Here is a 22,127-nt window from a genome sequence, read left to right as displayed (position 1 = left end):
ATTTTAGAAGCACTACATCTTGCACCCTGTAATGCCTGTGAAATATGCAGCTTACATGGGACTAGAACAGATGGCATTCCTCAGCAAATAGTAGAAGATCCGGTTGACCCATGAAAAGTTTGAAGGTTCTGGCTCAAAATGACACCTTTCTGTCCTATTTGCAAAATCAAGTATTTTTTTCCTGAAGATTTTTTTTCGTGAAGTGAGATTCTAAGTGTCAGTTAATAATGTTGCTTTGATGCTATGATCATTATGGCATGCACTGACAAAGTCAAAACATGTTTCGATTTCCTGTGTAGCATCTGAGACTACAGTAAACAGATCTGCTGTTACCTGTCAACTACATTCGGGTGATGACAAATGAAACTGTAATGGCATTATGTTCTAATGGTTCCCACAGTTTCTGTATTGTAGAAAAGAAAGGCTGTCAAGACTTTTGACATCAAAACATGGAAGTTTTAGTGAAAGATGTTGCAGTAAAGTTTCTCGCATCCAAGATGGAATTTCTGAAATGGACAGCATGCTAACTTCACTTCGCAGGCTAGCTGGGCAGTCGCTTCTGATTATTCATTATCCTAGCAAGATGCCTGGGACGCGTCTCCTCCTCTACCCCTAAACTCTTCTTCTGTCCTCACAAAGATTTGGGTCAAAATGAAAACATTTCAGAATACCACTATCACCACAGCCACCTCTAGTTTGACACTGTCTACCCCTAGGTGTTTAGAGAGTCAAATTAGAAGGCTGAAAACATGTGCTGCAGGAAATCAACGTAATGCTGAAAATTTAGCCCTTTAGACAGTAAAATAAGAAAATCTGAGCAAGAGGTATTTACCTGATAATCATTCCCCCTGTAGATCACATATTTACAAGGAATCACAAATAGATTGTATCCATCTCTACTGAGTTAAGAAGCAGTCCAAACTGCCAGCCAAGAACCATGGTAAAGAATTGTCCCCGTTCCTCCTCTTCACGTCAAAGAATGTTCCTCCAGAGCTGCAAAACTGAATTATACGAATATGCATATTAACTAGATGATTCTTTCTTTCATAAATTCTCTAACTCATAATTAACTTCTAGTTATTAATATGCTTATTCGTATAATTTAGCTTCCAGCTTTCAAAAAGCTATGGTGGCGGATAAGGAAAAGCCTGGGAAGCCAGTATCACGATTCCTGTTAAACAGACAATTTTGAGGTTCCACCCCCAAAAAATTTTTTTAGATATCGATGTTTTACTGCAAGGCTAATGGAGGTAGTGGTCATATCCCTGAGTATATTTTTACTATGGATTTTTACAGTGTGGGCAATTTTTTCTTCCAGCAGATGGAATATTTGAAAGTTTTCAAAGTTCATCTTGCTTCTTTGGACTAGATTTTGTATTCCTTTCAGGCTAATTTCTTCCATGCTCCATCTGTAAACCATGTTGAGCAGCTGCAGTAACAACAAAATGCATTTTTGCAGCCCATTGCATATGAGGATTTCAAAGTGTTTGCAAACAAACACACCTCAGCACACAAGTAAAATAATTCAGTATTATGCAAAAAGAAATTAATCTATTTTTGCACTCAGTAACATTCTCCCCTACTTTATCTATCTGCAAACAACAACAAAAAATAAAATTAGGAATCTGGGGAGAACTGAGCCATTAGTCTTCAGATGATGCAAGGATATTCTTTGAACTTGAGTATTAGCTCCATACTATGGCAACTACAGTAACTCATTTCATCAGAATTATGCAGATGTATTTCAAAATTATCACGGTAAGTGATATTTCTTATCAATAATACAGTTAAAATAGCTTTGAACAAAATATAATTTCAAAGCTGCCCTGGGGTTTCTAAGCTCATACTGCTTTTTGCTAATCCAATTCTCAATCCTCCCAAATTTCCAAAAGTAAGAATATTTACCAAAATGAGAATTTTAAAAAATTCTGAATTTCATCCACATGGCTACAAAAAATAAATAAAAACTGTTTACACACACACCTATCACATTTCACGTCTAAAGATAGAGTGGATAATTAAAAAGCACTTTACTATCTCAACTCAAAAAAAAAATTGTTACATTAGAAAAATTTTAAATAATTTTTACAACTGCAATAGTTGAGGTGTCGAATGTTAAAGTACAAGGTTCATATAGGAAGCATAAGAAAGCTTGCAATGAATCTACCAGTTTTTCCTGCTTAGAGACAATACTACCAGTCCTCATCTGCAAGAGCACTGACGCTTGTATAGCATGTATTATGTAGTAACCGATGACTATGAATTTATGAAATTAAGTTTAGCAATTAGCGTATTAAGTTCTTAATCAAAAATACCAGTTTTAGGCGTTCTTTTCTCCTCTTGCCAAAGGAAGAGCTTGATGATCCAGGTTCTGATTCTTGGCCTCCTGTTTTACCATTATCATCATCCTCCTCTTCATCTTCATCAAAGCACCATTCTGGTAGCTCAGGTGGTGATGGTGCATCATCTTCGTCTCCATAACGACGAAATAATTCCTTCAAATAGTCACCTTTATAAATACCTGGTGGTCTAGCCTGAGCAAAAGTAGCCACAGCAGCCTCAATACTGTCAAATAAAAATTGAAAGTTACTCTGGATGCTTAATTTACATGTTTTAGTCATGTTATGCCTTACCAAACCTGAGATTTATTGGGACTGAGAATTAAAACAAATTCCAAACTGGTAATTGCAAAAACATTAATTACATTTGAAACATCATGCTTAGATCAGCCTGGCAACAGTTGCTCTTGCACAAGATTCTGCATAATTACGTAGGCATTGCGTATGTTCTCAGAAGTAACTGTGGCTTGCACTGCTTTGTCTCCTTATTGTAGCTAATAGCGGTCTGCTGGTCACCTAGGTAAAACTTTTATTACTGCTACAGAAAAAGAATGGGCAACATGTAGGTGAGTATTTAAGGACTGAATGAAGACAAAAAAGACCAAAGAAAAATATAAATAAACTTCATGAAGAAAAATGCAAGTGTTGAAATTCAAATATGGCTACATTTTTCCTCTAAGAATTATCTTTCTTTTCACTAGAGCTTTTGTCATCACACTGGGAAAAAACATCCTAATCTTTTGAAATTACTTCTCTTTCCAGAAGTTTCTCAAAAAAAGTAATTCAGAAGCCTCTTACTATGCAGCTAACACAATCGCAAAAAAAATTAGAAACCAAAACTAAGTCATGCACCTTTACTAGCCAACTGGAAAGCACTCCAATATATACAACAGCAAGCACAGCACAAGGGTTTTATTGTTGCTATTTTCATAGATCCTATGAGCATGTTTAACAGAAAACACTGGACATAACTGTCTTCAATTTATCATGGCTGCATGGAGCAGTAATGCTCCAAGGATCAACATTTAGAAATCTTGCTAAATAAAAGAGGAGAAATCACAAAAGGTACATGACCCTGCTAGGCTTCTTGACAAACACGTATCTTAAAGCTGGAACAAAAGCACATATTACATGCTGTGAAAAGAATTTTTTTCAGATAAGAAAAAAGCCTGCCACTGGAACAAGGAAAACATATAGCTAAAATGGAAAAAAGAATTTAAATACAAAAGGCTTTTGTCTGATCTGTTACAGTATGGGAAGGAGCCCGAGAACCTTATGAGGCAAATTTCCCACAACAGACAGAATCACTTACTAAGAGCCAGTAAGTTTGGTTCTCTCTTCTGCAATTTGGCAGGAGTAGAAAACAAAACTTTTTCCAGAGTGAGACTATCAGATGGTTGGTCATCAGATCTCAGAAATGACAGGTTAAGAATCTGAGTTATTCAGAAGGAGTTTTCTTCCCCATTCTGCTTTTTTAAGACTCCTAATTTCTTCCTCACAAGACATTTTTTTATTTTGGTATCTTTCTTAAATTGTTTCACATCTTCTGTAATCAATGTCTTTGAAAGGACAAAACAAACCAAAAGGGATGGGGCCTGAAAGATGCTCAAATTTGTCTCTGATGACATACTATTCTAGAATAGATGGCAATGAAAGCCAAAAGAGGCAGCACAGATTTCAAGCACAGAAACCTAGCTGAAAGAAAACATATTTTGCAAGTTCTAGGAACACAGCAGTCTTTGGGAAAAATGAGTTGTGAAAAAGAGAATCAAGTAAGGTTTCTGATCACTAGCTGGCACGCTTTCAGTCTGGATGACCTTTCTTAAACTAACTATAAAATACATCTCAGTATTCACAATACATCACCAGCACTCCTATATCATATGCTTAAGGAATGAATATGGATGGATTTTTCCATCAGGAAAATCTTATTTCCTCATCAGCAAATAACAGTGCCTTATTTTAAAGAATGATACAGCAAACTGGATTTATCTTGATACAACGCTTAGCATTAACTACCACCTTGCCGAAATTCATTCTTTTGCTGTGGACATTTTTCCCTACCAGGTGATATCTTGTGTATTTTGTTAAAAATATCTGACAGAGATGAACAAACTTGATACAATTAACTACCTGAATGAAGAAAGAAAGAAAAAAAGAAAAAAAAAAAAAAGGCATGGCTGTTAAGTTTTAAAGCTTTTCCCACAGAGGTCTGAAAAATAAAGAGAGGCTGCATAAAAGCAGGAGATTCAAACAGATTCAAGTGCATTTCCTCTTCAGAACAAGTTCTGAGTCTAATTATTGCATGCTGCTTTTAAATTGTTAGATTAAAAGCATACAAATTTGCTAGTTCATAGGAACAACTAGAATCATACTATAAAGATATTTGTATCTGTGTCTACTTCCTATACTCAGCTAAGATTCTGCCAAGATTCAGCCACCCACTACTAATGGTGTTCTGTCTCCATCACTCCAATGTCTTTATTCCAAGTTTACTAACAGGCAACAATGACCTAGTTCTTTGCAAACAGTTTGCACATACATGTTAAGCACCAAATAACTGTATGCCCAGTCATAAGAAAATGCTGCAACAGGAGCAGAGTTTTCTTCACTTAAAAGACCATACAAGAAACATCATCAGAATGCCTAAGGGGCTTGTTAAGAAACATGCCTTGCACACGACCCCGTCAGCAAGAAAATATTGTTTCATGAATACTACCAAACATGCAAAAGTCATGCCCACCAGCACAGTAGAGGCAATTTTTTTTTTTTACACTGTTATTTGAAGAAGGTCACTACTCTTTATGAAGGCACCAACATTTTTAAATCACAAAAAACCCAGGTGAGTCTGTATAGAAGCATACTGTAGACTTTAGTCAAACAACAAGCTGGAAACAAGGACCTTGTCTCCCCCTGACCCTTCAGAAGCAAGTATGTCATTCTGCTGTTGCTCTAGCTAGTATCTTCTCTTCAGAACTCAAAAAACCAAAAAAAGTCTACATGAAAACCTGCATGAAAAAGATGAAAAAGTAAGAGAAATAATCTTTCAGGCATCTCTGAACTCTACATTCTTACTCAAAATGTGGGATATGTCAGGGGGAAGAGACACAACACAATATATACGCTCCTAAAAGCCCGCACACAGCAGGTACAGCTGACTTTTGACCTACTGGACCTGGAAAGCTTGGCTGAAACAGGCTAAGCTAACAAGGGATGATATGGATAATGTTAATATAGGTTGTTTGCTCAAGATTAGTAGGCAGTTTTCAAATAACAGTGAATACATTAGGATAGCTGTCAGGACAATGAGTGAAACATACTGAAGATGCCTTTGGTCACTCTCCACAAATCCCTAGGAATTAACATTCAAAGTTACCTCCAGTCCAGCTTCTCGACCAAGAAGGCACAGATCAGAAATCCAGTTCTATTGAAACCATGTGTGCAATGGACACCTAGACAACACAAGAAAAGGGCATAATCATTTGCAAGTAGTTTTAATAAACATGCTTGAGTTTCAGAAGTGTGTTTTTGGATCCTTCTACCTTCATCAGTAACATTAAAGAGTTCTCTCCCCATCAAGGCAGCCCAGATCACGTAAGGCACATAAGCCTAAAAAACAATTTATTACATTCTTTCTGCAAATTATTAGCAACAAGAGTATAGGATACTTCAGTTTATCCCAACTCAAGAGCACTAACTTAACACAACTGAAATATGGCTAATACAGATAAGATTCAAAGTGGTTTTTTATAACTGCTGAAATGCTTATCAGAAGAAAATACAACCAAATTCAATAATTGTGCTTTTAGTGGATTCAATAAGCATTACATTCATTTCACACCATCAGGCATAAAAATAATATCCAGATTACCCTACCTCAAACTTGAAAGCAGTGTCAACAGACCGCAATTCTATTTCAAATTTGCTATTAGCATGCTAAGGCCAGACTTACTAATTTTGAAAAAAAAAAAACCCAAAAACAAAAAAAAAAACCACACCAACCACACCACAAAAAGAAAACTATACAGCAGTATAATCATCTTGAATAACTTATCTGTTAATGTAAGAAAAAAAAGAATTAAGTCTTCAGCCTCTACTGAATTCATCCCCCAGTGAAAGGAGGGGAAGAGTCAAATGCACTGGAACTTTTTTTCCTTCCAATGCAACAGCACCATCTAGTGATAAACAAACCAGTCTGAAAATTTGTGCTACTAAAACTGTAAAGGATTCAGGCAAGATGTTGCCTCTTCCTCATACTGCATTTTAAGTTATAAATATTAGAGTGTTAAAGTTTCCACTAACACCAAACACAATTATTCTTAATATTAACATATTTTTCAGTTGTGACCACGAAGCAAGTCACTTAAGCTTTTATTGATTTCCTTATTTCTCTACCACAGTAAAGTAAATTTGGCAACAATTCACTTGATGCTTATTCAGACAAAATGTGAATATCTGTCTTTTTTAGTATATGCTCCCCTACACTGCAAGTTTGGTTTTTTTTTTTTTTTTTTACTGGAGATCCAAAAAATACCTACAAAGAGTAGACTGATGAAAAGAAGAAACTTGATATGGGTAAACAGAAATATATATCAACTGTAACAGGGTCGGGGTTTGTGCCCACTCCACCAAGCTTCCCTTCTTAATAAAGCAAGGCAAAAACTACTACAAATTTCTTGGATTCATCCATTCTAACCATTTAATAGTATTAAAAACTGTGTAACTTGCATCAAATGAAAGGAATTTTAGCTTTGTTATAGAATTTGTTCCCAGAAATCATTTCTCCTTTGTTTTCTGCTTATGCAAAAATTGCGCATTTTGTTTCCTTAAGGTTGGCAGGCGTACTCCAGTCCTTCAAGTTGCAAAAATAAAGTTTCCATCCTATATTGTTCTAGCTGAATAGAAAATTTTGTTCATTTATCATTCACATTTCAGTCTCTTTCCATATCTAATCTTGACACTGGAAATGAAATTGCACACAATTGGTGTCAGCAAGTCCTGCAGCTGTTACTGCTACCAAGAAGGGTAAGTCAATAATTTTATACACATTACAAAGGTAAGAAGCATCTCAGCAATGAGACCAATGGCTTGGAAGGGAAAGATCACACGGTGCAGTACTATCACTGCTGCAGACTGCTTTCGCTTTTGATAAAAACATCCTCCACACATATTCCTCTGATGCTCTGTCAGACGAAACAAGTGTCCAGAACGAGAAACAACTTTTCAGTAATTCACGGAAGGGAAATGAAAAATCCCAACATTTCTCTTTTACTATGAAAGCCTAAACCACAGGTTATTTAAAAGCTTAGTCAACACATTATTTTCTTCTTGACTCTTTCTAATTAGCTTTTTTTTCCATTGAGGTGAAACAACCTAAATAATGGAAGAACATTCCAAAATTCATAGAGGTCACAAAAGTTAGTGATTCAACACTAAAAATGGCATTTTAAAAGTTGAAATACCAGTTAAATGGGTCTGCTATTTATAGGGTATCACCATGCTATCCACGCTCCATATAAATTGCTGACCATAATAATATTTCAAGTTCTGAAATATTGTTGGATGACCAAGTGAAGGAACTGCAAAAGGACAGACAAAAATGAGGAACTGCTAAGTGACAGTGAGTGGGATCAGTCATCAACAATATTTCAGAACTTGCACCAGAACTTGAAATATTGTTGATGACTGATCCCACTCAATCTCATTTAGTAGTTCCTCATTTTTCATATCACATACTTTGTGAAAACATAGGTCTCAAATTAAAATTGCATTCTATGTGAAATAAAGAAATAAGAAAGTACCTAAAAAAATTATGTGAAAAAGTGTGTGCCCAAATTAAATCTCTCAAGCACTGAAAAAAAATCCTCAGTGACAGGACAGAAAGCAATGGGTACAAACTGAAATACAAAAAATTCTGTTTAAACATAAGGAAAAAAGTCCTGTGTATTGTAATTGTGAGCAAACACGTTGTGGAGTCTCCAAGCTTGGAGATGGTCAAAACCCAACCCAAATGGGCACAGTCCTGAGCAAGCTGCTTCAGCTGGCCCTGCTCTAAGGAAGGGCAACTGACTAGCTGATTTCCACAGGTCCCTTCCAACAACTTCAACTACTGTACAATTCTATGATTCTGTCTGAATCCTAGACTGTGAGAACATAGCAGCTAATTTTATCAAGCTCTTATCAATGACACCTACACAAACAACTGTTCCATGTACTCCTAAGAAGAGAAGTTACAAGAACGCAATGCAAATATAATGTGTTTGTAGACAGTTCTTAAGTCTGTATATTTTTCTGCATTAAGTCGATAGCTATAATCAAATTAATGAATGCAGAAACATACTAGTTTCTGTAAAAAACAGAATATACTAGTTTCTGGAGTAAAAGCAATCAAATCTATATATGCAAAAACACTGTACTGAGGAAATTCCTTTGCTTAGACTTTTAAGAATAAGAGACTGCAGTTATGAGTAAATATGAAATAAATTCACAGTAAAAACTAATGATGGATATAGGAGGGATATAATGGATATAAGACAACATACCTATAAGCTCTGAGGGATTCTTATCACTGAAGTGTTCACATACACGGATAAATGTTTCTGTATTCTCAGGTGTAGGGCACTCACCATGCCTGAAAAACACAGGAACACACAGATTAGGAGACAGCTGAGGGAAAGGGAAGAGAAAAAAAAAAATTAATTACTTCAGTGTGATCTTTCAAATTAAAAGCTAAATATTTAAGAAGTGCAGACAACTTACCCTTTACACTGGAGCTTTATATATTTAATCCCCTCTTTCTCTATATCATTCCTATCATAGAATCTAGTGGTGTTGGTCAAATCTACCAGTAAACCCATTTTAACCTAAAAAAAAAAAAAAAAAAAAAGAGCGAACTTATATATGTTGTTCAAATATCAGTGCATAAATACGAAATGGCTAATAACATCCAAAATAAATCAATAGCAGGCTACAGCTGCAAGTTAAAAAATTCTTAAATATTGCATTTGTTCGTAAAACCTGTATTTTACCACCATCACAGTCATCTGTGTTTCTCTGTGAAAGCTGGTGTCCGAATTAGCACTAGCCATCAATTCAAAAACTTCAGTTCATTTCCACCAATGTTTCTAAATAAGAAAGATCTGCTAACAGCAGGAAAGTATCTGCTAAAGAATTATTTTAACATGTTAAAAGACAAATAAGGTGGAATCAGGTGCTCTTACACTTCAAGTTGAACAATATTAAACACTGGCACAGTGGAAGTACCATAAGAAAACTTAACTACCGAGACTTATGTATACAAGTATACTCTCAGAAGAAAAAAAAAAAACAAAAAACCAACCTCATCTTAATTTACCCATCCATTAAATTAGCATGCAAAACAAATGAAAACATTTTCAAGTTTAAAACAAAAAAAAATCCCTTAAATTCTCAAAAACATTTTATTCAAAGCTAAAATGTGAAACAACTTGAAATCTTCAAAGATGCTGTAGTAATTAAGGTGGCAGTGTCAACTACTCAGATGTTAACACGTACCTGAGTTCAGGCTGCCTTGCCCACTCTACCCTAATGTCTCCCCTTGTGCATGAACTTAGTTTTTTAGTGTTTGGTTTTTATAGCTGTAAAATAGGTCTTTTAAAGCAGCCTTGTGGAAGTTACTACGTTTTTAAAAAGCAAGATGGAAAGCAGAAATTCCACTGGGTGGCATGCAACACACAAAGAACATCAGCAAAGTGCATCCTACTGACCCTTGGTTCAAACAAAATTTCTGCTAGAGAGGAAAAGCTGAACCACAGGACTCTAGGACTCTTGGCCTGCTATTCCTTTGTAATTATTACGAATCATTTCAATCATACACAAGTGAAGATCTTGTGAAGTGACTGTTCCTCACACATTTCATGGAGCAGTAAACCAAACAGGCATCTGATATAATTCAGCCAAAGCTATAAAAGCATGTATGGCATATAGAGCATTTAAGGCCTGAAAGCAGTTTCCTTGCTTTACAGAAAGCATAAACGTTTACTCTCTCAGTTCATGCAATTAGCTGCACGTAACACACTACAATTTAGAGAGTGCAAGGCAAAAGAAAAAGATAAAGAAATTTTTAAAAAGTGGGGGGATTGTATAACATATCAAAGTATACAATTATGATGTTCCAAAAACCCATGCAAAAAAACCACTGGTACCACAGGAATCGAACCATTTCAGTCACCTAGCTGCAGCGATACTATGCTTGTCCTGACTGACCACAATTCTCGCCTATAGAATAGATTCTAATACACATACGTTCATCACGTAAGTGCTTTGCTCTGCTCTGAAACCCTGACATCATACCAGTCATCAGTGTCATCCTCTCAGTCACGCTCTCATAAGTTTGCTCCTAGAAAGTTCTTAATAGGACCTGATTTTTGAAAGACTATCTAAGCTAGAACAGACAGTCACACACTGGAAAAAAATGTTTTTCCAGCCAATGTTTTGCATGAATCACATCTTTCACCCCACCACACCCACTGAATGACACCATTTTGGAAAAAAGAATAATTTTAAATTGTTGAGCAACTTCTCACTAAAACATACATTTATTTCTTACAAGGACTGTTGGAACACTACAATCCTAGACACCACATTGAAACACAACTGAAACTAGGGTTTTTTTTCTTGCTTCTAATTGTAGAAGATGACCGGATAGAAGGAAAAAAGCTCATCGATAGCTTGAAATTCTCATCTTCTACATAAAATAATAGCAAGATCTTCCTACCACCTCCATTCTGCTCATACGTATTTTGGCCAGGCTCTCCGTGTTCTCCCATGGTTATAAAAGCCTTCCTCCTCACTTTCTCACATTCCAGCTATCCCCAGCTATTAATGCCTTATGCATGCGCTTTTCTGCTGCTGAGCGATTAAATGGCCTTAGCTAGGTTCCCCTTGTATGACCCCAGAAGTTTCTCATCAGACATTGGAACTTGAAAACATCCTCCCCGGGTGGGAGAGAGCATACTACAATACACTGAATTCTCTCCAGTCCCAGGATTTTTTTTCTTGCATTTCTTATTTGAGGAAAATAGTTTAAATCAGTGATTGAATTTATCTGTGAAGACCATAATGTGGCTGAAAACTGATAACTAGTTTTCCTAATAAGAATATTTTAACTTCAGCAGACTAATTGCCCAAACATTCTTTTGAGTTAACTAATGCCCTAGCTCTTCGTAACAGAAATAAACCTACCTTTTATAAAGCATAAACAGTACTAACCTACCTACTCAAGAAAGAAATAAAAAAATTAAATTATTCACACTGTCAGCAATTGTTCCTGCAATTTTTTTTTTATGAGACCATTAAGATACTATGTCAATACTGGCAATCAGAAGAAAGACAGGGTTGCTATCCCTTAGCAAATCACTTTCTAACATTTAGATTTTCAGCGACCAGCTCCATGAGCAAAAGGAATCGCATGGGAAGCTTCTTCGAGAAAGTTTCTCCCAGACAGATGTTGTCTTAAACACTGAACCGGTACCTTCAAAAATCTGTGGTGGCCGCAGTATCTCACTATTACCGAAATCCAGATGTAAAAGTTTCTGCTGAAGTCTCTTATTTGGGAGATAAATTATATGGACTTAAGTAATAACCAGGTTTCAGAAGTGATTCATTCTGCAAAGTATTAGCAGTAAAACACACTGCAGTAAAATGATGAGAACCATGCACAGTGAGCTACTTTTGTCTTGGGAAAATCCACTTTTCAAGGTCTCCTCAACTGCATATTCATCTCATTGCCAGATTGTTCGTAAACTGCTGTTCCACAAATACAGCACTCCAGTAACCCACTGCATATCTCGGCAAATAAAAAATCGTATGCTTTCAAATAGCGCACATTTAGCAACAGCACCAGGGTTCAAGACAATATAATAGATTTGATGAGAACAGGGAGCTTGAGAGAAATTATATGTTCTGCTTGTTAACAAAATTGCCAGAATATAAGTGGGGATCCTCATGCTAGTAATTGTACTATCAGAGTCTAATCATCTGATGTCACTCAAGACATTACAAATTTGTAGTATTGCAACAGGACTGATCAATGTGCCTAGTGGAAAGGCTATGAAGGCTCACCATGATTTCTTTTTCGGTGACAAATCACCAACAAGCAAATAGTCAGAAATTCTGAGTAAGTCTCTGAAGTTCTCTATAACTTCAAAATATATGCAGAATTTTAAGTTACTTTAAACCATGAATAAGATTGGGTTTGGAAAATTTCTAGGTGTGCCCATTTAAGCCGGTCAGAGTCAAAACCAACATAATGCATAAAAGAGGAACTCAAGCAGAATTTAGATGCATAGATCCAAGAATTCAAACAAGAAAAATCCTACCAGTTCAAGCATCTGAGAACAGGCATATATGCTTCGCTGACAGTACTTCCTTATCACATTAGCCCACAGGTACTTCTATTGCTGCTACACTGCGCCGCTCACCATCTACTTTATACCTAAGCCTAAATAAGCTTCATAAAATGAAGATTCCCATATTTTAGTCACCCGACTCTTCTGATGTTTAAGCTCTGATATTGTTAAACAAGTTCAGAATTAATTTAACTTAGATCAACAGCAAAAAAACCCACAGAAAAAAACATCACTAGCACAATTAGTTTTATAAAACACACAGTCAAAAAAAAGCCGGTGGTAACCTTCTATATAACAGTTTAATAAACAGATTAAAAGAATTAGGTTGTAGGCCTTTCTTTGCCTGGCAGTTCAAAATCCCATTTCCCACATCTCCAGATGCGCTGGACTGGGCACACTTCACAGACCTACATGAAAGGCTGGAAAGGTCCCATTCCCCACCTTTATTGTCGAAGTTGTTCTACAGTGCAGGACAACATGCAAGTTGAAGTAGACAGACGGAAATGGGTGAAACAGAGAATGAAGAAATAAGCCAGAAGCACAACTCTGTAACCCAATGATAAAGGCATCCACCCACCTTCCTGGGTCTCAATCCATGCTCCTACAATTTTTTCCCATTTATGCATTTTTTTTCCACTAAGAAGTTAATGGATAAAATCCATAAATTGTTTTCTTCCATAGTTGGGTATGACTGGTTAGATACTATAGAGCATTCTATGCATCATAAGAAGAAAATTATGCATTGAAACCACAGAAGAGTTCTATGAAATTCTCCCTTCACTTTTAAATGCTCTCACTACTATTAGCAAAACTGCAACTTAACATATCCATATGCAAGAGTCATTTGTAAAACTACAATCTCAGACTATCTGAATTTTGATAATGACACCTCTCCAAGATGCAACAGTAATGACAGAGAAGAGTGAGATTGTTGCTTCTAGTACAGTGAATGAGCTGGAGGATTTTGCACAATTCTTGCCTGTAAGAAAGTACTTTTGGAAATTTAGGAGTTGCAGAGAAAACCTGAAATGTAAACAAAAAAAAAAAAAAAATTCTGCACAGATGTCCCAAAGGAAGCCATCAAACCACTTTTTTCTTAAATCTGAAAAGCAACATTTGAATAAACATTAATAATGAAAGTAATGTTTCAATTATTAGAAAATTTCACTTTACCTTCAGACTCTTTAAGTAGTTGGATAACATACTCGGATGAAAACGATTTTCTTCAGCAACCTGTTCATCATATCTTGGTCCTAACATTGTCTTCAAAGGTAAAAACTTCCCTATGAAAGATAATCAAATTTTGCAGTATTTTATGCATATTCATATATATGTACGCTTACAACTTAGCAATTTCAAAGCAACATGCTGAGCAGATTTAGAGGTTCACCTTCAGTGAAAAATATTCACAGGAAGCGTATCAATAACAACTGAATTGGGATTTTTTTTGGTTATGAGTTCTCAGAATTCACAAATAAGTTTGGAAGTTTAAAGGAAATACAGGTCAGCTCAATACAAACAAAATAATTTAACATCTTTAGCTAGCTTTTAGTGTGATTTAAGCTGCGGAGCTATTGCACACAACAGAATAGAGAAAATTTAAACTCCGTACAATTAAAAACATGAAAATAGCATTTTAAATGACAATTTGTTACCCAACCATGTAAACTTCAGCTTTGACTACCTGCAAACATAAACCACAGTAAAGATCACTGCAAAAAAAAAATGCATTTGGTCCAGAACACCTACGCACTACAGATCTTTCTAACGTGCTCCTTAAGGCTTGTAGGAAGAGTTCTGCGACAGTGTTCAACCTTCCCTCCAAAACACAACACCTACATGTGGTTCAGACACTGGGAAAGTTACAAAATCTCAACAAAAACGTGACCGGAATTAGTACTTACTGGACTACACCCATTACCCCCTAGAAACCGAAAGGTTTTTTTAATATTGATTTAATTTATTTTTCATCCATCACATCCACCACAGAATATCTGAAATAATCTCATTAGAAATCTCTAGCTCTTTCTTTTGGAACCCCAGCAAGCTACAGGCATGCCTCTCCCTCCAAGTGCAGCAGGAACAAGGATTTGAGCAGCACACACTGACCCCACAGCTCTTCCTGCGCTTCCAAACAGACAAGAATTTAGATCCTAGGTCACTGCCACCACATCTGCCGGGGAAGCAGTACACCTCCTCCCGTGCACACCTGGAACCCCGCACTGCAGTTAGTTGTGGAAAATGAATGTAAATTGATAGTAAGAAAGAGGCCTGGAATATCTGCCCAGCCACACCAAGGTTAATGATGGTGCAGAAATGCACTATTAGAACCTCTGCATTTCTAAACAGGTATGAAAATATTTAAATGAATTATATCCCAAGACTGACCAAATAAACCCTTCCCCAAGAAAACACAAAAAAATTATTGCCCCAGAAATTTGCTCCTTTTTTCTTTTTTTTTTGGTAATAAAATTGTTTCCATGCTGTTAAAAAGACAGCCCTTCTAAAACCAAAGGAAATGCAACCATATAATTGTATGACACACAAAAGCAGCAGAAATATTTTTTTTAACGCAGGAAGAACTCCAAATTGGAGCACCAGACATAAATATTCCAGTAAAAAAGTGCTGCTAGATCCTGATGTTGTTGAATTATATTCCTAAAATGCTTCTAATAGCAGTTAACCTACCTATTTCCTGGGGGGGGGGGGGGGGGGGGAGAAGACAGTTATTCTGTATGTGATTACTTTTTTATTTTAAACTTCAGTAACTTTTAAAAAGCTTTTACTATTTAGAAACACAAACACCCACACAATATTTTGAACTAAGGAAAAACGTAACACCTTTCTATACTGTTCCCTAAACTGTCTGATGCATCTGCTCAGCTGTGTAATGTAGAGTAACAACCACCATCCACTAGTCTTTACACCATATTTAAATGCTCAGTTTCAGATCCTCAAGTGAATCAGCACAGCCAGCACTAATCCTAAAAAATTCTTCCAAATTACACATGAAAATACTGCTTTCTCATCAAGACAGAACACTTCCTCATAATAAAAGAAACAAAATCCTCTTGTTTTAAGCAAAACAAAACCACATGGAATAAAAACACTAAACACTAAAATGCCCATTGTATTCAGCTAGAAATCAAGTTTTGAGAGACAAGCTCACTAATCTTTGTAAAAACAGAAAAATGCATACCATTTTTACTAAATGAATGCTGCTGAGAGGTTTCTCTATACAATAAATTGAAGTTCATAGACTTCTCTGTAGCCTCAAATTCTATCAAAACATCTTAGATGGTCTCAAGCATTTAACTTCTACGAAAGAGACATTATAAGTCACAGGAGACAGATAGTTACAGAAACTGAGAAGCCTTATGCAACTTGTTTAGCTCGGGTTTGATGTTGATCAGCAACATGAGAAACACCCTTACTGTTACACTTGTCTGAGACCACGCCAAACTTTACAGCTAAAACAAAAGTTATTCAGTCATATAGTCAACATACACATTAAAGAGTAATACATTTATAGCCACTTCAACTTCAAATTATTTGGCTGTTAGAAAAACTCCTAACTTCACTTCCTTTTGCCTTTTCATTCCACCAGTCATGGCTGTTGGGTTGGCTACCTCCCTCCATTTCCCCGTTTCTTGATCTATCTACTTTAATTTTCTTGCTGCTTTGGGTTACTTGTCACCTTCACCACTATCATTCAGCCTCTCTCACTCACTATAAACCCTTCCACATTAACTTGTAATCTTCCTCTGTACAGACTGATTATGCAAATCCTAATTGTGGATGATCTTAATGCAAAAATTTATCATCACCGTAAGTTTTGCAAAACACCAAGCCTGCTTGAAAGTTTTTTAACTTCGCCAATTGCCGCTCCCATCCTAATATATCCATTCAACCATTACAGAACATGAAGAATGTAACTTTTTTTAGCCAAAGCATTCAATTAGGACAAGGAGCTGCACTGACAAAAGAGTCAATGCATATGTAAGAAAACTACCATCCTTTACAAGATGCTGGGAAAAGAGAACAGAGTTGGAAAACAGTGCCTGGAAGTTAAGATTGTTTTCTGTAGCATCCAATTAGAGACTGTACAATTGCACTGAAAACTCTCCTGTTCTCCACCCTCTAGGACAGAGAACAAACATGTTCATTCTCTTCTCAGCAGTGAACCTTGACTTAGTGTCTGGTTTTCACTCTGATTTCCTTCTCAGCAACCATAATACATTCCTGTTCACCACCAGGAAAACACAGAGCAAGTAGTCTAGTCAGCATCCCCTGCAGCATTTGAACACCTTTACACAGCTGTGGAAGTGATGAGTATTTTAATAGAGCCCATTTACTACCACTTCCAAAGATCAAACCCAGATCTTTGGAAGTATTTAGGTGCCCAACTTCTACAAACTGCAGTTTGGCAGTATCAATGAGAGGCAGAGCTTATATGGCAGCAAACAAGCTGCCTGCCAAGGTTAGAAGAGAGCAGTGAATGCATGTAATTTGGTTTCAACTTAAGGAAATTTTGTGATCAGATTATGATAACAATGGCTCTGGGGTTTTTGGGGGTGTGTTTTTTTCCTTTGGGTTTTCTGGGGGGTTGGTTGGTTGGTTGGTTTTTAAATTACATTTCTCTGCAATATAATCTCTTATTATACCTCTGCAGTAAGCACTATCTTCCTAATTTACATTCTTGTGTTTTTCTAAATTGTGACTGCTACACATGTATTAAAGATCTTGAATACGATCTCATATTGCTCTCCTCTTATAACAGAAAACCAAATTTGCCTACCTGACAAATTTGCTATTTGATCTTTTCACAGAAGCTTGAAAATCCTCCTTCCCAGTGTGCATATAAGCCCCTTCCAAGCAAGTGTCATGAAGCTACAGAAAATCTAAGCTTTAATTCTAAGAAAGATTTCTAACCTTTCTGAGTAATATGGGCAAGTATAAATGAGGGAGTAGCTACAATCTTTGCTACAGTTCTGCCCTACATATTACGCTAAAGAAGTGGTGTAGTAAAAACTGATTACAACTCAGCTTAAGCCTCCATGCATAAGCATTTGAAAATTAAATAACCAGTTCTTTATGTTGAACTAGATGATCTGACAGTAACAAGATGATATTTTACATGGATATCAAAGCACACCAAGTCATTAGCGTATCTAAACTATATTATGATAATAATTGTAACTCCTCAATCACATTTTCAAATTAACTTCAGAATGTTACTGGAACCTTGACATTTGATGATTACCTACTTCCACAATTAAGTTCAAATTTGTAAAATAGTTTTGGAAAGTGGATATTAAAAACCATTCTCCAAATGAGGGAAAGGCAAGGGAAATTTGAATAAGATTAAATAGTAAAATCTGCAATTAAAAGAAAAAACAAACCCAACACCCTAAAAAGTAAGAGTCTTCTGTTTCAAGAACAACTATGCTGGGTCAAAGCATCCATTTCACCTGGTATCTCATCACCAAAACAGGTCAATAACAGATGCCTAGGAAAGAGTGTAAAATGATGACAATGACAACTCACCATCAGATCATTCTCCCCGAATACCGCAAGCTATAGCTCAGCAGCTTCCTGAACCAGAAACACTGCTCTTCTATTTAAGGTGCTATCTCTATAGCCATATGCAATATGGATGTTTTTAATAATATCTCACTGTTCTGCATGCTCCATGTATGTCTAGAACAAGATTAACTAACATGAATCAAGAGAGGGGGACTGGAAGACACTGCTGAGGCATTTCTCATGTCTTTCCTTCAATATCTTGCTAGCACATTCCATGGCAAAACCAAAACGGACTGGGTTTTCAGTGGTTATAACAAGTAGGTACTGGAGAGATGGCAATGCCAAGGCAGTAAAGGCTGAAGCAACCCTATCACTTCAGACCTAAGAGTTCAGAGAAAGCTCTTTTCATCAAGTAAGTGATTGAGGTGCCGCCTCAATGCATTAAATGTGAAAAAGTGCCATTCTGAAGAACTGGTGTACCATAAAACCAGAAAGTGGCAGAAAAACACCAATATTTAAAGAAGTAAACTGGAAAATAATGGGAGAGGTAGATCAATTCACCTTTTTCAGAATGAAGGACCTTGTTAACCTGAATGAACCCAATCACACCAACAGAAGAACCCCAAGCCTCATTCGTACTTGTATTTGAGGTCACCCAGAAATTCTAGATGCCACAACCATAACCACAACCGTGACAAGAGGGTCATGACCAAACACTTGATGAATATTAGTCCAACAGAAGCCAGACAAACCTTGCCCAGCAACATTACTATAACACTATCAGATGGGAATAAAGTAATGCAAACATGCTTAGAAATTCAATTGAAATGCTAATTAAAACTAGAATATAACACATCTGGGAGACAGTACCAACATCAATAAACTCTAAAAACTGTCTCTCAATAAAACGGTTGGACATCTTTAAATGTAAAGTAGCAAAAAAGGACTGATGGTGTATTACAACTTTTGGCAAGTTGTACACACAAAAAAACCTAAAAATCGGGTGAACTAATATTAGAGTACATTACAATAAAGCAGCCAAACAAATGAACCAAGCACTCTCCTTTTTTTTGTGCAGCAGTTTCTTGTGCATGATCACACCAAATGGAAAAGAATTACCTTGCAGTTACTGAATAAACAAACACATAAGCAGTGACAGCACAGTAGATGACATGCTGATGACCTGCATTCTTGCTCACTCTATGTTGCTACTCTTGAGAAGCCATGGCTTAAAAGACAGACAAAAAACCAAAAGCAACAACTTCTAGAGATCAAGAACTTGCTGAGAAGAAAAAGAATAGAGAGTCATTAGTCTACTTTTGTTGTGGTCAAAGGCTAACAACCTAAGCTATCAAATCTCTTATTAGATACAAAGCAATGCATTTGCCAGCGATCACGAAAAAGAGACAGTGGAGATGAGCAATACGATAATGCTATTATTTGAGTCAAGTTCAGGGAAATAAAAGGAACTTGAGCAAAACTGGTAACCCACAAAATGAACAACTGAAATTAAATACTGATAAATGCCAAATAATGCATATTGACGGGAAGATTAAGCCCACTGAGATGTCTCACCAGGTTCTAAATAAACCTGTGAACAGTCATCAGTGTCTTCAGTTCCACAACCAACTGCCGTCAAAAAAAACGTAAGAAGATGATGCGGAAACGTGGGATAGAAAACACAGGAGTTCTAACTATTAAGCAAATCATGGCACAGTGCCATCTAGAATAGCACTCTGAGTAGCAAGTGCTGTGTTTTGAAAAAATACCTTTAAATTATCACAGATAGGAAGATGAAAGGAGTGAACACTAGAAAATATTGTGGAAAAAACCTGGGGGTTGGAATTGCTTACCTTATAAAGAAAAGAAGAACTTGAGAACACTGAAAAGTGCAAAGTTTGTTTACTTTCATAACAGGCAGCAGGGGAAAGATTCACCTGAAGTCAGTATGGTAGTTAACCCGCAATCAAAACCTGTGTGTTTACATGATACCTAATTCACTGCCACTAGATGCCAGCAAGACTAGAAACCTAGCAACAATCGAGACAGACAGCATGTTATGGGTAAGAACATCCAAGATGATGGCAATTACTGACAAAACCTGAAATACACATGAAACTTTGGAGTGCAACACTTAAAACTCCTCCTCCAGCTAAACAGCTTAGGAACACACCAGTGACTGACAGGTCACTGTCAGTCGGCCCAGTAACAGATCAACACTGATAAACACCAGAGCCTTCGGGGGGGGAAAAAAAGAAAAAAAACACCAAACAAACAAGGAAGAGGCTGCAGAAGGGACTCGTCAGGGCTGAGGTATGCTCCAGTACGGCAGCTTCTGCACGCCCGGCTGCCGCCTCCCTCATCGGACGTGAGGGACGGGAAAAGTTTTAGTCCTAAACTTAACCAGTGAGAAGCGAGAACCCAGCATTAACGCTCCCCCGGGCAGGAGGGGGCCTGTACCCCTGCAAAGGAGCCGGGCCGAATCGCTTCCAGGGGCCGCCCGAGCAGCCGGCAGGGCGAGCCCCGCGCTGGAGGCAAAGCCCTGCTGCGGGCTGGGCTTTCGGGAACACAACGGCCCTGTGGGAAGCCAGCTCCGGGACAAACAGCGGCCCAGGGAGCCGAGGGGGGGACGGCCGCCCGGCGCCCCCCGCACCAGCGCGGCCGCGGCCCCGGGACAAAGAGCCTCGGCCGGGCCGGAGGGCGAGGGGCCGCGGCGGCCCCATGGAGGCCCCCGCCCGCCCGCCCCGCGGCGCTGGGGAGGAGCGGGGGGGCGGAGGGCCGGGACCGGCGGGCAGGGGAGCGCAGCGGAGGGGAGGGGAGGGGAGCGCCCCCGCTGCCGCCGCACAGCCGCCCCGGGGCAGGGCCGGGCCGGGCGCTCACCTGCCACGGGCTGCCCCCTCCTGGGGCAGTGGAGCCAGCGCGGCGGGATCTTGTTGTAGGACATGGCGGGGGCCGGGCGGCCGCCGCCGCTGCCCGCCCGCGGCGGGGGGGAGGGAGGGGACGCGGGGCGGGCGGCGGGCGCGGCCCCGGGGCGCTCAGCGGCGCCGGCGGCCCCTCGCCCGCGGCGCCTTCATTCAGACCCAGCTCCGCCTCAGCCGCCGCCAGCCCACCGTGCACCGCGGCGGCCGCCGGCGCTTCCGCTTCCGGGTCGGGGCCGGCCGCGGCCGGGGGTGGGGTGCTTGCCCGGCCCGGCGGCCCAGGGGCTGCCCTGGGGGGCGCCGGGCCGGGCCGGGGCCTTCGGGAGGGGGTGAGGGTAGCGGGGAGAGGGCTCCGCGGCCAGCCTTGGGACCGGTCACTCGTTGGGGGGCAGCGGGAAGGGCAGGGAGAGCGAAACAGAGCGCTTCGGTGCGCCGCGGCGGGCTGCGCAGCGACACACGGCTGAGGTGTTGGCTGAGCTTTGTTTCCCCTCGTCTCCGAAAAAGGCATGTTGGGGTGGGGAAAGGCTCCCAGCGAAAAGCGAGGAGGGTTTTTTTTCTCGAAGAGGGCAGGCTAAACTAGGGCTCCTTGGCCTGCAGAGGAGGTAGCCTGGGCAGAGAGGGGGTCGCAGGCTGCCAGGGGCTCCTCCGGGCGAGGGCTGTGGGGCCCCTGATGACAAAGAAGCAGGAGCTCGCTCGGAAGGAGTCGTAGGGATCGCTGGTGCGGCGGGAACCGGAGCCGCGGGACTCGCTGGCGAAGGCCATTGCGCTTGTGATGAGTTTACGTGGGCTTCAGGGGAGTCTGGGCGAGTACTCGGAAGAGAAAGTAATTGAAGGCTACTAAACTAGCAGACTGCGTCAGGCTGGGGAAATGTCCTCAGCTGAAAATAGCTTGGACAGACAGGCTTGCCCTGCTTTTAGTTTTGCCTGGGTGTTCTCTTATAGCTGGGACTGGAGGT

General features: G+C 39.1%; 1 protein-coding gene across 2 annotated transcripts in view; it reads right to left on the bottom strand.

The window, feature by feature from the left end:
- The window catches only part of RNGTT (RNA guanylyltransferase and 5'-phosphatase), a 196,152-nt gene extending 174,955 nt beyond the window's left edge, over positions 1-21,197 (bottom strand). For both annotated transcript variants that reach the window (XM_075707673.1, XM_075707674.1), the window contains exons 1-6: positions 21,134-21,197; positions 13,901-14,010; positions 9,099-9,202; positions 8,882-8,970; positions 5,716-5,791; positions 2,316-2,565 (exon numbers count right to left, since the gene is read on the bottom strand). In XM_075707673.1, coding sequence (XP_075563788.1) covers positions 2,316-2,565; positions 5,716-5,791; positions 8,882-8,970; positions 9,099-9,202; positions 13,901-14,010; positions 21,134-21,197 — 693 coding nt within the window. The remainder of the gene's footprint in view (positions 1-2,315; positions 2,566-5,715; positions 5,792-8,881; positions 8,971-9,098; positions 9,203-13,900; positions 14,011-21,133) is intronic.
- Between the last annotated feature and the right edge of the window lie 930 nt (positions 21,198-22,127).

Source organism: Pelecanus crispus, chromosome 3 (genome assembly GCF_030463565.1).
Source record: "Pelecanus crispus isolate bPelCri1 chromosome 3, bPelCri1.pri, whole genome shotgun sequence".
Classification (NCBI taxonomy): Eukaryota; Metazoa; Chordata; class Aves; order Pelecaniformes; family Pelecanidae; genus Pelecanus; species Pelecanus crispus.
This window is presented reverse-complemented; position numbering and strand designations above follow the sequence as displayed.